The sequence below is a fragment of the Taudactylus pleione genome, unplaced genomic scaffold (assembly GCF_031769625.1).
Source record: "Taudactylus pleione unplaced genomic scaffold, aTauple2 ptg000573l, whole genome shotgun sequence".
NCBI classification, from domain to species: Eukaryota; Metazoa; Chordata; class Amphibia; order Anura; family Myobatrachidae; genus Taudactylus; species Taudactylus pleione.
This window is the reverse complement of record NW_028284975.1, coordinates 5,452,455-5,469,397: the sequence shown is the minus strand read 5'-3', so window position 1 is coordinate 5,469,397 and position 16,943 is coordinate 5,452,455. Positions and strand designations below refer to the sequence as shown.

General features: G+C 46.7%; 1 protein-coding gene across 1 annotated transcript; it reads right to left on the bottom strand.

Moving 5' to 3' along the window:
• Positions 1-3,173: 3,173 nt before the first annotated feature.
• Positions 3,174-13,756, bottom strand: LOC148481585 (lamina-associated polypeptide 2-like). Its single transcript, XM_088453261.1, has 4 exons — positions 13,693-13,756; positions 12,973-13,061; positions 12,280-12,342; positions 3,174-4,055 (listed from the first exon to the last, which is right to left on the bottom strand). The coding sequence occupies exons 1-4, from the start codon at positions 13,754-13,756 to the stop codon at positions 3,174-3,176; spliced, it is 1,098 nt and encodes a 365-aa protein (XP_088309387.1).
• Between the last annotated feature and the right edge of the window lie 3,187 nt (positions 13,757-16,943).

The following is a 16,943-nucleotide window of genomic DNA, read 5'->3' as shown; positions in this document are numbered from 1 at the left end:
AGGTGAAAAGAAAGTAACATAGAATGAAACAAGAGACGACAAACATGTCTCTAACATTCATAACATCACCCTAAACAAACATGTCGCCAACAGGCATAACAGGTGTGGCAGGAAGAACAGCGCAGGGTGGGCGTCCAGTGTCCCCTGTGGAATCGGAGAAAGGGATTTATTGGTAAGTACCAAAATCCTGTTTTCTCCTTCATTCACTAGGGGACACTGGAGGACTTCAAGACAGTGGGGACGTCCCAGAGCTCCCATCAGGGGTGGGAAAGCGATGAGAACCCTGCAAAATAGACCAACCAAATTGCGCTGCAGAAGTTGCAAAGGTGTCAAATCTGTAAAACCGAACAAAAGTATGCCGGCCTGACCAAGTAGCTGCCCGGCATAGAGATTCCATAGAAACGCCTCGAGCAGCTGCCCACGAGGCACCCACTGAGCGAGTGGAATGTGCGGTAATGGAAGATGGAGGTTCCCTAGACGAGGCCATATACGCCTGTCGTACGGTCAGACGAATCCATCTAGCCAGTGTCTGTTTGGAAGCTGGCCAACCCGGACGAGCAGCATCATACAAAACAAAAAGAGTATCTGTCTTGCGAACGGCTGCCGTCCTGTCTACATATATGCGAAGAGCTCTAACCACATCCAAGGATCTACTAGAAGGAGAATCCTGTGGAAGAACCGGAACCACAATAGGTTGATTGATGTGGAAGGCCGAAACCACCTTAGGCAGAAAATCTATTCTGGTGCGCAGCTCAGCTCTATCCTCATGAAATATCAAATATGGTGGACGACATGATAAAGCTCCCAGCTCCGACACCCTCCTGGCGGAAGCTAGAGCCAGCAGAAGTATCACCTTCCATGAAAGATACTTCAATTCCACCGACTCCAAAGGCTCGAACAGTGAAGACTGCAAGAAAGACAGGACGAAGTCCAAGTCCCATGGAGCTGTAGGAGGAACAAAGGGTGGTTGTAATCTAAACACACCCTGCAGAAAAGTCTGCACGTCCGGTAATAAGGCCAATTTCTTTTGGAAGAAAACAGAGAGAGAGTGCTGAAATTTGTACCTTCAGAGATCCCAACCGAAGGCCTGTTGAGAGACCTGCTTGCAGAAAAAGCAGAAATCTGGGAAGACTGAACTCCGTAGAAGGCAGAACTCTACGTTCGCACCAGGTTACATATGCCTTCCAAATACGATGGTAATGCTTGGAAGTAACTTCCTTCCTGGCTCTAAGCATCGTAGGAATCACCTTGGAAGGTATCCCTTTACGTCTTAAGATGGCCCTTTCAACAACCACGCCGTCAAACGTAACTGCTTTAAGTTTGGATAGAGTAAAGGACCCTGAAGGAGCAGATCCTCTCTGAGTGGTAAGGGCCAAGGATTGTCTACCAACAGGAGCTGAATGTTGGAGTACCAAGCTCTGCGAGGCCAGTCCGGAGGTATCAGCAGGACCTTGGCCTGTTCCCTCTTGATGCATTGAAGGATTCGAGGGAGAAGGGGAAATGGAGGAAATAGATAAATGAATTGGAACCGCCATGGTGTTGACAGTGCATCCACAGCCACCGCTTGTGGATCCCTTGTTCGAGAGCAGTAAATGGGCAGTTGATGGTTCTGCCTGGATGCCATGAGGTTGACCTGCGGAAGACCCCATCGTTGGACCAGCTGTTGAAACACTTGTGGATGTAGAGCCCATTCTCCTGGATGCACATCCTGACGACTGAGGTAATCTGCCTCCCAATTTTCGATGCACGGAATGAAGATTGCCGAAATTGACCTTGCGTAGCTTTCCGTCCAGATCAGAATCCTGCTGACTTCCTTCATGGCCGCACGACTTCTGGTGCCACCTTGTTTGTTTATGTATGCCACTGCTGTGGCATTGTTGGACTGGACCCTGACTGCTCGGCCCCTCAGAAAGTGAGCTGCTGTCCGTAAGGCATAGAAAACTGTTCTTAATTCCAATATGTTGATTGGAAGACTCGTTTCCTGTGCTGTCCAGCGTCCCTGGAAGTGATGCTCTAGAATTACTGCCCCCCAGCCTCTTAGACTTGCATCCGTGGTAAGAAGCGTCCAATTCCACTCCCCGAATCTCTTTCCCTCTGTAAGGTGAACTGAGTTTAGCCACCACAGTAGGGAAATCCGAGTCTTGGGTTGTAAACGGACTCTCTTGTGAAGAAACAGGTGGGATCCCGACCATTGTGATAGTAGATCTAGCTGAAAAGGTCTGGAGTGAAAACGACCGTACTGAACAGCCTCGAAGGCTGCTACCATCTTCCCCAGAAGTCGGATACATGCATGAACCGAAACCTGCCGACGTCGAAGGACCAACCTCACCATCTCCTGAATGGAAGTTATCTTGTCCTGGGGAAGGAACACCCGTTGAGACACGGTGTCCATGATCATTCCTAGAAACTGCAATCTCTGTGTCGGTTGCAGATGCGATTTGGGAAAATTCAGAATCCATCCATGACGAATGAGGAGGTTGTGTGTCACGTTGATGTCCTGTAATAGTTGATCCTTGGAATTCGCCTTCAGGAGTAGGTCGTCCAGGTACAGAATAATAGTGATTCCTTGTTTCCGAAGGAGACTTATCATCACAGCCATAACCTTTGTGAATACCCGTGGGGCCGAAGATAAGCCGAAGGGCAAGGCCTGAAACTGGAGATGTGAATCCCAAACTGCGAATATCAGGAAAGCCTGGTGAGGTGGCCAAATGTGAATTTGCAGGTAGGCGTCCTTGATATCTAGAGATACCATGAACTTGCCCTCCTCCAAGCCTGCAATTACCGACTGAAGAGACTCCATCTTGAACCGGAAGATCCGCAAGTATGGATTGAGATCCTTTAAGTTTAGAATGGGTCTGACCGAGCCGTCCGGCTTCGGAACGACAAAAAGACTGGAGTAAAATCCTTTTCCCCTCTGATGACTGGGGACTTGGATTACCACTTTCATGGACAGAAGCCTGTCTATTGCTTTCTCTAAGACCACACTTCTGTCGTTGGAAACTGGCAAACCTGTGGTAAAAAAACGATTCGGGGGTTGCAGTTAGAAATCTAGCTTGTAGCCCCAAATTATTATATCTCGGACCCAAGCGTCCGCACAGGTTTCCATCCAGACCTCTCTGAAGTTCCAAAGACACGCTCCCACTCTGGGGTCCTCCAGGTGAGAGGGAAGCCCGTCATGCACTGGGTTTAGAAGTGGACTTAACTTCCTGTAGACTCGAGCCTCTGGTGGCTGCGGTTCTACCCCGACCTCTGGTACCACGAGACGTTGATGATCCTCTGAAACGACCACGTGAATGACCCGGGGCCCGAAAGGACCGAAACAAAGGTCCTGAGTAAGATCGTCTAGGTGGAGGAGCTGCAGACGATAGAAAAGTGGATTTACCTCCAGTAGCCTGAGATATCCATTTATCTAGTTCTGCCCCGAATAGTACATGTCCAGTGAAAGGAAGTGCTTCCACAGCCTTTTTGGATTCCGCGTCAGCCTGCCAAGTTTTGAGCCACAGCGCCCGCCGTGCTGAAATTGCCAGAGCTGAAGTTCTGGAGGCAATAGAACAAACATCCTTAGACGCTTCCCCAAGGTAAGCTGCCGCTTCACCTATATGTTCTGCTAACGGAATGAGTTCCTCCATAGGTAGTTGATCCTTCATTCCGTCCTCCAATTGCTTAGCCCAAATTTCGATAGCCTTGTTAGTCCAGCAGCTAACTATCGCTGGACGAAGAGTCACCCCTGCAGCGGTGTAAATGGACTTAAGAGTGCTCTCCAGTCTCCGATCGGACGTGTCCTTTAAAGACGTGACTCCAGGAACAGGGAGCGTAGTCTTTTTTGACAATCGCGATACAGATGAATCTACCGTAGGGGGAGTTTCACAAGCCTTTCTATTATCTGCTGGAAAAGGGTAAAAAGATAATAAACGCCGGCACATCTGAAACTTTTTATCTGGATGTTCCCAGGCTGTCGTTAGAAGGGAATCCAGCTCTTCCGATATAGGAAAAGCCGTAGCTTGTCTTTGTTTCTTAAGAAAGAAAGACTGTTTTGCAGGACCTGAGTCCTCTTCCTGTATGTGCAATACCTGTCGTATTGCAGCAATCAAGGCTTCTATTCCCTCTGATACCTGTTCAGGATCAGACTCCAGAGGCTCTTTAGGCGAATCTGGGGTATATTCACCCTCTTCTAATTCGGGCATATCCTCCTCCTCCTCCAGGTCATCCCAATGGAGGACTGAGGGTAACAATCTCTTTTTAGAGACCTGCGGAGCGGATGCCATTGTCATGGCTTTGGAAATCCCCTCCATAGAAACAGCTAGGGATCTCGCCCATGCTGGTTCCTCTGTAGCAGCTGACCTATAAGCCTCTCTTTCTCTGCGAGAAGCCTCTAGTTCAGCCGAGAGAGAGGACATAACAGATGTAACCTGCGTCCAAGACGGTGGTTCTGACATCTCTGCAGATTGCTGATCCGTATAACAACCGTCACACAATCTGGAGGTAGATGACTGTCCCTGTGTAAATTTTACTCCACACTTTTTGCAGGTAAATAACTTTTGCGAAGCCTTAGACCTGCCAGTCATGCTACATACAGACCCCACACAAAACACAAAGAGGTTAAGTGACAGGGTAAGAAAAACAGTATACTGGGGTACAGAGAGCTTGGAGACAGTCACACTTGCCCACCACAGCGCTCCTAGCAGTGCCAGAGAGCCAGGCAAAGATTAATTATTATTATGCTCTCTGTCTACATCAGCCTAAACCCCTGCTGTGATACATACAGGCCCGTGTAGGCTGTCCAGCGCTGCCGCTCCCTGTAATGGCCGCCAGCAAACTGCATGCAGTGACACGCTGGGGCTGATGGGAGGCAGGAGGAGGAAGTTGGAGCTTTGCTCTGGCCCCCGCATTCTAGCGCCGTTATTATACACTGGCGCGTTTACCCAGTATAACTTTTATATATATACTGCCTTAGTGCAGTATTGCTGAGCCACCTAATGCCGGGAAAACACCGGCTACCCTGCTTGTCAGGGAGCCGGTGCATACAGGAAGCCGCCTCTGTAGCGCTAAGCCGGCTTCCCTGCTAATCAGGGAGCCAGCCGTAATGATAGAGATGCGCTGAGGCTGTACCGCCGTCAGCGCGCTCTGTGGGGGGTCTGTGAGGCCGCCTCTGTAGCGCTAAGCCGGCTCCCTGCTAATCAGGGAGCCAGCTGTACTGACACAGAGACGTGCTGGCGGCTGCGCTGCCGTCGGCGCGTCTCTGGAATGTGAAGCCGCCTCTGATCCCGCTAAGCTGGTTTCCCTGCTAATCAGGGAGCCAGCTGTACTAACATCGCGCCGGTGGCTGAGCCGCCGGCACGGATCGCTGTGGGGCCGCCTATTGAAGCGCTGAGCTGGCTGCCCTGCTAATCAGGGAGCCAGCTTGCCGGTGTATAGGGGCCATCTACTGTAGCAATAAGCTGGCTGCCATGCAAATCAGGGAGCCAGCTGTACTCACAGGGAGATGCTGAGGCTTGGAGGCTTCCTGCTGCTGCTGCCGGCGGCTGGCTCTGACTGAGGGGTCCGCAATGTGCGCTGCATGAGACTGAGGTCTCAGGTGTCGGGGACCCCAGGCGAAGTGCAAGCACTTGCGAGTGGGTCCCCTCCGGCAGCATCCCGCGTAGCAGACAGGCAGTTACAGTTACTGCCCGTCTGTCCTCAGATTAGGAATTCTTTTTTTTTTTTTTTAAACCTATCCTAGCCCTAGCAGGAGAGATCCTTTTTCTGTGACCTGCTCCCACTCGGGCACAAACTAATACTGGCCTATAGGGGGGTATAGAGGGGAGGAGCTAGCCACACTTCATATAAATTTAAAGTGCCAGCTCCACTCAGCACCGTCTATACCCCCACTGTCATGAAGTCCTCCAGTGTCCCCTAGTGGATGAAGGAGAAAATGGAACTAATTTTGTGCCTCTGTGTTGCATTTCGGTAAAGATGCAAACACAGCATACATGCCTACCCTCCCGGTTTTCGTGGGAAGCTCCCGATTTTTCAGGTAACCCCCCGCACCCACGGAAGGGTAGACATTTCCCCTGCATTCTGCCCACTTCCTAGTGAAGTGGGCAGAATTAGGAGAATTTCTGCGGCGATCGCAGGTCTCCATGCAAGGGACGGCGCTTAATGACTCGATTCTACATTATTCGCATAATTTTGCTCTGCCCCCTATTTAAATTTAAGCCAATTGCGGGCATTTTACCGTGAGGGGACAGGGCTTAATGCCGTGAATCATCAGGCCCCGTCCCCGTCGCCACCCACCTGCCTCTCATCCCAGGGCTTCTCCCGGGGAAGAGACAGCAAATGTAGGCAACTATGACACACAGTAGTGACACATGTAATATAGACAGTCCTGGTGACCTCTCAATCTTAGGACACTTGTAACACAGACAGCCCTGATGTCTCCCCACTTCAGAACATGTTTTTCTGGGCGTAGAAGCGTCAGTGATGTAGTGCAGGGTATAGAGGTGTCAGCGTGGTAGTACAGAGATTTGGGGGTATATGAACTAAAGGTCGATTTTAATCGATTTAAAATAGATTAACATCAATGTTGTGTTTCTGGGGCTAAATCACGTGTTCACTAACGGACAATTTTTTATTTGTTTTTTTAAGTATTAGTAAATGTGTGATTTAGCCTCAAAAACACAACATTGATGTCGATTATAAGCAACCTTTAGTAAATATACCCCTTAGTATTGGGATGTAGTGCAGGGTATGAAGGGAGAGAGAACAAGGATGTATTTTAGCATATGATGTGGTCAAGGATATTGTTATTTTTCTGTGGGAGAAATTTGTTTTTTTTCCTGGGGGGGGCAATGTGTGTTTTTTGTTATTGGAAGGGTGGGGTGCTCCAAAAATTCTCACTCGAGGTGAGGAGGGAGAGGTGGCAACAGACAGCGTACGAGAAAACTGGCGTGTCTGCCCCATTTTCTGAGCATGCCGAGCCTGTGGCTGCATTTTTGATGCAGCTTCACTGGCCCTGGTTGCATGAATTTAACAGCCATCCTGAGTAACCTGAGGGTTACACAGATGACCGATGTTCATGCAAGTGATCCGATGACTGCGTCCTCAAATGCAGCAGTGCAGTGGATCACAGAATTTTGTATATATTTAAATCTGTTTATTGAACAGCAAAGAGAAAATGGACAACATACATCTCAAAAATGAAATACAATACAACATTGTAATAATAAACCGTGTTGTTTTTTGAAATAAAATAAACATAAAATTGCTGTTATCCATTTTTTGTTTTTTGTACTATAGAATGTGGGGGAATGAAGGATAACCTTCAGTAACAACCAAAAACTAAGAGAAATGATTAATCCCACAGAGCAGAAGTAAATGGGAAATATTCCAAAAGACACATAGAATAAATGTAAATAAATTCACTAAAATATTATAATAATTATGTGCAATATGTAAAAATGACATAATATACCATAATGTAGAATATAGAATTCGTAATGTAGAACCTACTAGGTTCTATATTTTATTTGACCCGCTTCGCAACGGGGATCTATTAAAAGAAAAGGGAAGGGGAGGAGAATAATTCCACAGACACCGACAAAAATGTATAGTAGAATATCAAAGGTGTAAATCTTACTCCATCTTACTTGCTCACATAATGTAAAATAGGAATTAGGGATGTGCGCCGGACCATTTTTGCCGGATTTGGATTTGGTTCTAATTCGTCGTCCGGATTTGGATTTGGATTTGGATTTGCCAAACTGCGGTGACTGGCTTTGGATTTGGATTTGGATTTGGATTTGGATTTTTTTACAAAAATTGACAAAAAAAGCTAAAATCACATAAATTGGTCTTTTTTTTCTTCCTAGAGTATTATTAACCTCAATAACATTAATTTCCAGTCAATTTAGACCATATCACAGCTTATAATATTGTTTTCAACATTATTGGCCAAAGGTTGCAGTGAGCTGACTGGTTACTAAGCGACAAAGCAGCGGCACAACGACACAGACACCACAGTATAAAGCACATCTATGACACATTGCCACACAGCAGTGGCAGAAATGAAAAGTAGTGCACCCACCCAGTGGGGTACGGCCAGCAGAGTCACAGTACTTGTTTACAAAGTGGGCTACGGCCCTAGGAGTCACAGTGCACAATCTTATTAGCATTACACCGCACATAGGGCCTGATTCACATTACACCATAAAGTAGTGTCTCTTATTTATGTTACGACACACAGTAGTGCCCCTTTTACACAATGCCCACAGTAGTGACCCTTTTACACAATGCCCACAGTAGCGGTGTCCCTTACACAATGTCCCCCAGCAGTGGTGCCCCCTATGCAGTCCCCTTAGTAGTACGGTCCACTATGCAGTGCCCCCAGTTGAATGCTCCCCAGTAGTATGCCCCCCATTAGCAGGCCCCCCCAGTAGTATGTCCCCCATTAGCAGGCCCCCCCAGTAGTATGCCCCCCATTAGCATGCCACCCAGTAGTATGCCCCCCCAGTAGTATGGCTCCCCCAGTAGTAGGCTGCCCCAGTAGCAGGCCCCCCCAGTAGTAGGCTGCTCCAGTAGTAGCCCCCCCTGTAGTATGGGCCCCCCCTGTAGTATGGCCCCCCCTGTAGTAGGCCCCCCCAGTAGTATGGCCCCCCCCCAGTAGCAGGCCCCTCAGTAGTATGGCCCCCCCAGTAGCAGACCCCCCCCAGTAGTATAGCCCCCCCCAGTAGCAGGCCCCTCTGTAGTATGGCCCCCCCAGTAGTATAGCCCTGCCCAGTAGCAGACCCCCCCCAGTAGTGCAGACCCCCCCAGTAGTATAGCCCCCCCCCAGTAGCAGGCCCCTCTGTAGTATGGCCCCCCAATAGTGCAGATCCCCCCCAGTAGTATGGCCCCCCCAGTAGCAGACCCCCCCCCAGTAGTATAGCCCCCCCCAGTAGCAGGCCCCTCTGTAGTATGGCCCCCCCAGTAGTATTGCCTCCCCCAGTAGCAGACCCCCCCCCAGTAGTGCAGACCCCCCCCCAGTAGTATAGCCCCCCCAGTAGCAGGCCCCTCTGTAGTATGGCCCCCCCAGTAGTATAGCCCCCCAGTAGTGCAGACCCCCCCCCCCAGTAGCGCCCCCGGACCTTTGACAAGTAAAAAAATAAAAAAAATAAAACTTACCTGTATCCCCGCTCCCGCGCCGTCCGCTCTGTCACACGCTGAGGAGGGAGCCGGAAGACGGAGCTCATGTGTGAGCTCCAGCCGGCTCCCTCCGTGCAGCAGCCAATGAGAGTCTGTGTGACTCTCATTGGCTGCTGTAACAAACACACAGCTGCCGCTGGCGGCTGTGTGTCTGTGTAGGGCAGAGCGCTATCACTGCGCTCTGCCCTACACGCGAGGAGACCTGATGTCGGATTCTCTAGTGAGAATCCGACATCAGGCGGCCGCCGTTCGGCCCTGAACGGGGATCCGAGTCAGGCGGTGAACACCCGAACAGGGTTCGGGTGGACTCGGATCCCCAATGTTCGGAGCGGTTCGGATTCCACAGAATCCGAACCGCTCATCTCTAATAGGAATCCACCCATCTGTCATCCTAACCCTCTGTTCCATGCTCACTGTCTACCCCATCTGTGTCACCCCTGTCTGTCTGCCCTTCCCCTTTAGAATGTAAGCTCTCACGAGCAGGGCCCTCTTCCCTCATGTGCTTTTCCTTCCTTTACTTATATTATCTACTCTATACTCCTTATAACAGCATCTAACCCTTGACTTTTGCCATCCTGCTGCTGTTGCAGCAATGTTTACATACCATGTACTTGTCCTGCAATGTCTTATACTGGATGTTAGTGTTTTCTTGTTCTGTTCAACTCTTTCTGTACTGTTTCTGTACTTTGTTTTTGTACTTGTTAGGCGCTGCGGAACCCTTGTGGCGCCATATAAATAAAGGATAATAATAACAACCAAAACAGAAGAGACGGATAACAGAGAAAATAAGATGGGAGATTATGTTAAGTGATTTGTCGTAACAGGAACCATTCCGTGTTTTCAAAGACCTTCCAAATATTAGTCTGAGTTTGGGTAGGTAAACACTATATATAAAGTTCCCACTTTTTAAAAAAGCTATCACTCCTTTTTCAATAATAGGATAGCCATACTTCTTTCACAACAAAACGCTTCCAACATAGCAACCGTCCACTCATTCAAAGTAGGTTAAGATCGTCAAATCCAGTGTTTGAGGATTAATTGATTCCACAGGTCCAAAGAAGAGTCTGTCTCCCAGAGAAATCAGGAAAGATGAAAGCATCAGCGTTCTTAGATAATTTAAGTTTTAATGAAGAGTTTAGATAGTATAAAATTTTATTCCAGAACGTGCTTATCTTTCCACAATACCATAGGTAATGAGAGAGAGAGGCAGTAGAATAATTACATTTGATACAGTTCCCAGTGGCTTGTGGTACAAAATGTTTCCTATAAGCAGGAGATATATATGTACAATATAGTACTGTAAAATGGATCTCCTGTAACCGTGCTGATTTAAGGCTAGGTAAAACAGACTCCAAATTTGCGATAATTGACTCAAAGTCAGGCAACTCGGGTATATTCCGTGTGCCAAGCCTGTGAAATAGTAGACCAAGCTTGCAAGATCAAATCTATGAAATAACAATAAAGGTGACGTATTTTAAATTTAGTCAGACTACATAAAGAAAGAATGTCTATCTGGGGGGGTGTAGTTAATAGACTGGTGGACACAATGCCTCCGGTCTAAATACCGACTGGACCTGCCCAACAAGGGACTTAAGATAGGCGTCGAAATGCCGACGCCTATCTTAATCCCGACGCCGGAGTACCGACCCCTGCCATCCCGATTGTCCGCTGACGGGTAAGTATAACACTTAGCCCGGGGATGGGGGGGTTAGGTTTAGGGACCCCCGGGGAACTTAGGGTTAGGCACCCCTCTGGGGAAGGTTAGGGTTAGGCTAGGGGAAGGGGGGTTAGGCTTAGGCACTATGGGAGGAGGTTAGGGTTAGGCAGCCCCCCGGAAGGGTTAGGTTTAGGGTGCGGGGAGGGGGGCGTTAGGTTTAGGCACCTCTCCGGGAAGGTTAGGTTTAGGCACTAGGAGGGGAGGTTAGGGTTAGGCACCCCTAAAGGAGAGTTAGGGGGGAGAGGAGAGGGGAGGGTTAGAGTACTTACCAACGCCCTTCGGGATCTCTCAGTGTCGGGATTTGAACCAGCGGCTGTTGAGCTGGTATTTCAATCCCATTCCATATCTGGGGTATCTGAGATCCATAAGGGATTGTCTGATGATTGAACATAGTGACATGTCTGCAAAAACATGAAAACTGGGAAGGCCATATTTGTCCTGTAACTGTGCAAATGTACTTACAATGCCACCCAAGTCAAATACGTCTTTGACGGACATTATGCCTTTCTTGCACCAACGCCTGTAACAGGGATTGCTAAGAGAGGGAAGAACTGTCGGATTACCCCATAAAGGTATATAAGGAGACAAAAAGGGATTAGTCTTTAAATGTGAATTAATTTTTAACCATGCATTATCAAAATATTGGAACGGAAATCAAGGGAAGCTGTGCTTTTGGAGTATGTAATAAAGCTGCTGGGGCATATGGGTGAAATAAGGCTTCCTCCAGGGCAAGATTAGTACAATGATCGGTACCTAGTAACCAATCAGCTATATATCGAAATAAGGCAGATTTCGCAAATGCAGCCACATGTGAGGCACTAAATCCTCCCTTGATTTTTGGTAGGTAAGAACGAGTCATCCTAGGTTTCTGGTATTTCCATATAAATGTAAAAAAATTTGAAAAAAATGTGCGTATAATACAAATGATCAGCCTTTGTTAGTGTAATGGGCAATGTCTGCAAAAGGTATGCTAACTTGTGGCTGTGGATGCATTAATACGAAGTAGTTCAGATTTATCTATATTAATGCAGTAACCCGCAAAAGAGCTAAACGAGGAAATCGTATCTAAAATTGCAGGGATGGAATATAAAGGATCTGATATAAAGAGCATCATATCATCTGCAAATAAAGATAATTTGCATTCTTGATCGCTAATTGTAATACCTTTAAAGTCAGGATTTTGTTGCAATGCTATCGCCAATGGTTCAAGGGCAACCACAAATAAGAGTGGGGAAAGTGGGCATCTCTGTCTCGTCCCTCTTTGTATACAGAAAATTGGTGACAAGTAACCTGTAAGTGAGGACCCGGGTAATGGGAAAAGAATATAAAGAAAGTAAGAGCTCCGTGAAAAGAGGGGCTATGCCGAAGCGATGTAATGATTCAAACAGAAGATCCCAGGTTACCAGGTCAAACTCTTTCTCAGCATCTAGAGACGGTAGAAACCTGGTAACATCCGCCATGGAGTCCTGTAAGGATTGAAATACCGTTAAAAGCTTCCTAATATTAGTGACTGAACTCTGACCCCATATGAACCCAGTTTGGTCCTGATATATGATGGACAGGAGAATCACCTTAAGCCACTCTGCTAATATTTTTGTCAGCAGTTTATAGTCCACATTAAGAAGAGAGATAGGTCTGTATGATGAGGGCTTTGGAAGAACTTTTACAGTAGCTCAGTTAAAATGCAAAAGGAGGGATCTACCATCTAATATGGAATTAAATAAATTAGAGGTTCCAGTATACGAGGGCGTAAGATTAAAATAATTCACCACTAAGGCCATCAGGGCCCGGAGCCAGTGCCGTCTTCTCCATTGGGTTTGTTGGGCAGTTGCCCAGGAGCCCAAAGCTTCTGGGGGCCCGCCAACCAGCCCCCCTGCAGCCGCAGCCAGTTGGTAAATTCTGTCCTTTCATTCCCCCCCCCCCCGTGATGAGGACTCACCTAAGTCCCAGTTCCACTTCATCCGCCAATCCGCTTCAGACGGAGCGTAGTGAGGCCGAAGCTGGTGGAGCACACGCTCCAGGTGCAAGAATCTGTTGTGGGCGCCGATGGTATTGGAAGGCTCTGTCCGGCGCCGATAGTATTGGAGGGCACTCACACAGTGCCTGAATCCTTTCCTGCAGGATGCAGCTGTCAGGTCACAGTCATGTGCGATGCTGCTTTCCACAGTGAGCCGAGGAGGCTGAGCTGGGACGGGAGGAGCTGGATTTTACAGCGTGATTTCCCACAATGTACAAGAGCGGAGAGTTATTCTATTGCTCTTCGCTTGTAAGTTCCAAATTTGTTTTGAATTGTATGTGGGGTTGGGGAGATACAGCACAATACAAAATGAGGGGGGGACATAATACAACAGGGAGGGTTAGGGGAGAATACCACTTAATACAAAATAGGGAAGGATGAGAGTACACTGCATAATACATAAAGGGTAGTGGGGGTTGCTACATAATACAAAACATGGGGGTAGAAAATACTACAGATTAGAAAATGGGAAGGGGGCACATGGATAAGTGTAATGGTATACCAAGTGCATGTGACAGGGTCTTATTACATAACAGTCACATATGGAGGGGTCTCATGGCACAAAAGGGACATGTGGACAAGTGTAATAACTTACATTGTGGACGGGTCTGGTGGCATAAAAGGTGCAGGTAGAGGAATGTGGTGAAATAAACAGGATGGGGCTGATGGCATAAAATATGCATGTTGATGAGTCTGGTCGCATTAAAAGGGGCATTTAGAGGAGTTCAGTGGCATAAAAAGGGCATGTGGAGAAGTGTGATGGCATATTAGGGGCAAAGACATATGTCCTAGAACTTACCTTTCCTCTGCAAGTTGTTTGGGGATGTAAACGTGCAACCTATATCTGTATTTGTCTCACTCATAACCTTTATAAAATATGAAACTAATGAAATAATTATTGTGCATGCATTATACAGCAGAAAAGGGTCTAACATGCTTGCCACGTCCTCTATGGTGAAATTCTGTATGGAAGGATGGGGGGCAGGGGGCGCGGTTGCGTAGGCCTGCTACAGGTGCCTTGGCTTCATGTTACACCTCTATTCAGACCAGTCACGTCTCTCTGCGTGTGAGAGACGTGATTGGTTGATGTGCGAGCAGCAGCAGCTCCGCCCAAGCCAGGCAGCTTGAGTGTTGCCTTGCCTTGAGAGCTGCTGCTGTGTGTGCCGCTCAGCCGCTGCCGCGTAGACTCAAATCCAGGACCCGTCCTCAGGAGACTCCTGTGCTATTGCCTCTGTTCTGACTCCCGACCTGGCCACAGGCGCACCCACCTGCACTGCAAAGGTAAGGGCTGCGCAACATGATTTAATGACTGCGCAATCCTATAATTATATAACCTGACAAAATCTCACTATCATGTGGTATTATTGCAGCGGTAAGCCCCGGGGCAGTGTGAGAGACACCACTGCTCATACACAGCAGCCTATCTCCAGTGCTGCTCGGGGATATTTATTTACTTCTGGGGACAAAAAAGTTGCAGTTACATGATTTGCCTGCAAGGGACGGCTTCTCAGTTCCAACTCCACTCTTCTGGTTACCAGGAGCAACCACCAGCGCTCCAGTGCCTATATTTTATATATGTTATTTTGGAAAGATTGCACAACTTTTCTTTTTTGGGCAGTTGCAGCCTATAAATTACCCAGACACAGTATACATACATTTTTTTCCCATGAATGGGTGGGTAGGATCCCCAGTGCATTGCTTTGCCCAGGGCCCACACTGCTGTTAAGACAGCCCTGCCCGGAGCTTTAAACGCTTTGAGTGATTTAATGATTCGATCAACCTCTAGGGTAGTAATTCTACCTGTAAGACTCTCTGCCTGTGTAGATGAAATTTGTGGTAGAGTAATAGTATCCCAAAAATTTTGCTTTTGTTGAATTGCAATTGGTTCCTGTGAATAAAGGTTTTGGTAATACCCATTTCTTCCCCCTTAAAATGCGTGGTTGAATGCTCGTCTTTGAGTGCTGCAATATTATTATGTGATCTATCTCCCCTCCCCGCAACATATTCGAGAGAAGTCGGCTAGGTTTATTTTATTTGTCTAGCCTCTGATGAAGCCGTGGGTGGAGCCACGGGGAAACGCGTCAGTCATTGTCACTTTCTCACAACTATTCTTTGGACCTATCCTTGGAGCAGCTCATTTGGATTTGGACACACAGCCTTTTTATACGGGCCACCACTGTACATGAGGTAACAGGACTTCACCTCTTGTGCCCGTCCGTCACGCCAGCCTTGTCCACTCAGCTACAGCAATAAGCCGGCTCATTATTCAGCCGCACAGAGAGCAAATCAACTCTCGCTCACAGGCTTCCTTTCATGGGATTCCATTTAGCCTGTGAAACACACTACACCTTTCCCAGGTTATCGGACCTCAGTGGATGGTGAGCATACAGCGGTTATTTCATCTGCTGGATTACATCAGATTCTGCTTAACGTGACATTCTTAAATACTATCTAATAGCCACAGGATTTTGGGACACCATTCCCTCACTGATTAAGCATCAAAAAGGAGACCTCCGTTTACGGAGGGCAAAAAACTCGGGACTCCAGCTTATCAATGTATATATACCATCATTCCATGTGGGCTTGATTATTGATTACTGCTTTGTGTACCATTCCGTGTTATATTTCACTGAAACAAGGACCAATTGCTCCTATTTTTAAATGTATATGTTTTTATTTTGATATTAAAATCTGAGCTCAGGAATAATCATTATATATATTTTATGTATTCCTTCTAATACCCATTTTGAATTGGGAGTTATAAGCACTGTGTTATATATTTTCGGCTAGGTTTATTGCCATACTTGAAAAAATGTAGTTTACCCAATTGAATAGATTTATCATCCATTTGAGTAAGGATTTGGTCAAAATGGAGTTTGCACTAATTATATGTAGCTCTGGTTAGTGGTGAAGGCGAAACTTTCAGGGCCTAGAAAGCATCAGTTAGGAAAGTTTGAGTAGACCTATAAGCTGCATCTTGGATCGTTTCTATATTTTTTTTATAAAATAAATTATGTCCCCTCTTATCACTGCCTTAACAGTTTGTCAAAATAAAAATGGGTTATCTGTATGTGCCTGGTTATTCATTTCATAAGTAGCCCAAGCAGTCTCTAACATTGACCAAAATTTAAGAGAGGAGGCAAGTTTTGCCGGGAATCGCCATTGGGTAGAAGACCCCAAAAGAAACTTTCCCTGCATATCTATCCACACTGGGGCATGATCCAATATGGATATGGGTTGTATCCAGGACCATGGGGGACAGTGATTTAGATAAATAAAAAGAATCAAGTGAAGAGAATGCATTATGAGTAGCTGAGTAATATGTATACTCCAACTCAGTTGGGTGTCTCACCCTCCACATAGCCAACAGATCTAGCTCAGTGGCAATATATTTAAGCCCTATTTCAGGTTGTTTAGAGGGAGAACGAGAAAAAATGTTCCTGTCCAGAACAGGAGAGGCAACCAAGTTAAAGTCTCCTCCTAATACCATTTGGGAATCAGTAAAGGAATATAATTTGTTAATCCCATAAAAAAAACCAATCTATCGTAGAGATTGGGACCATAAACATTACATAGGCAATATCTAGTGCCATCTAATGTGGCATCAACCATAACATATCGACCACATGGGCCTGCATCAATAGAGTGGATAACATATTGAATACCCCTACGGATTAATAGTGTCACACCATGGGCCTTGTAGGAATAGGAAGAAGAGGCTAAGACTCGATGGTTTAATATATTCAATTTAGCATGTTCAGATGGGGTTAGATGGGTTTCCTGTAAATACGTAACATCTGATTTAACTATATTGAGATATGCCAAGATACGTCTCCTCTTTATCGGAGTTGAATCCATTCCATGTACAGAATCTAAGGTGGGAAGTCATAACACAAAACTAGTATTAGATAATGTACACAGTAGTAGGCTAGAAACTGCTCATTAATGACCTTGTCAGAGGGCCAATAGATGGCAGTTACAACCAAAGTGACACGGACATCTAGAGCACTAAAAACAACCAATAAGCATTGCGACTTAATAATTTGAGAA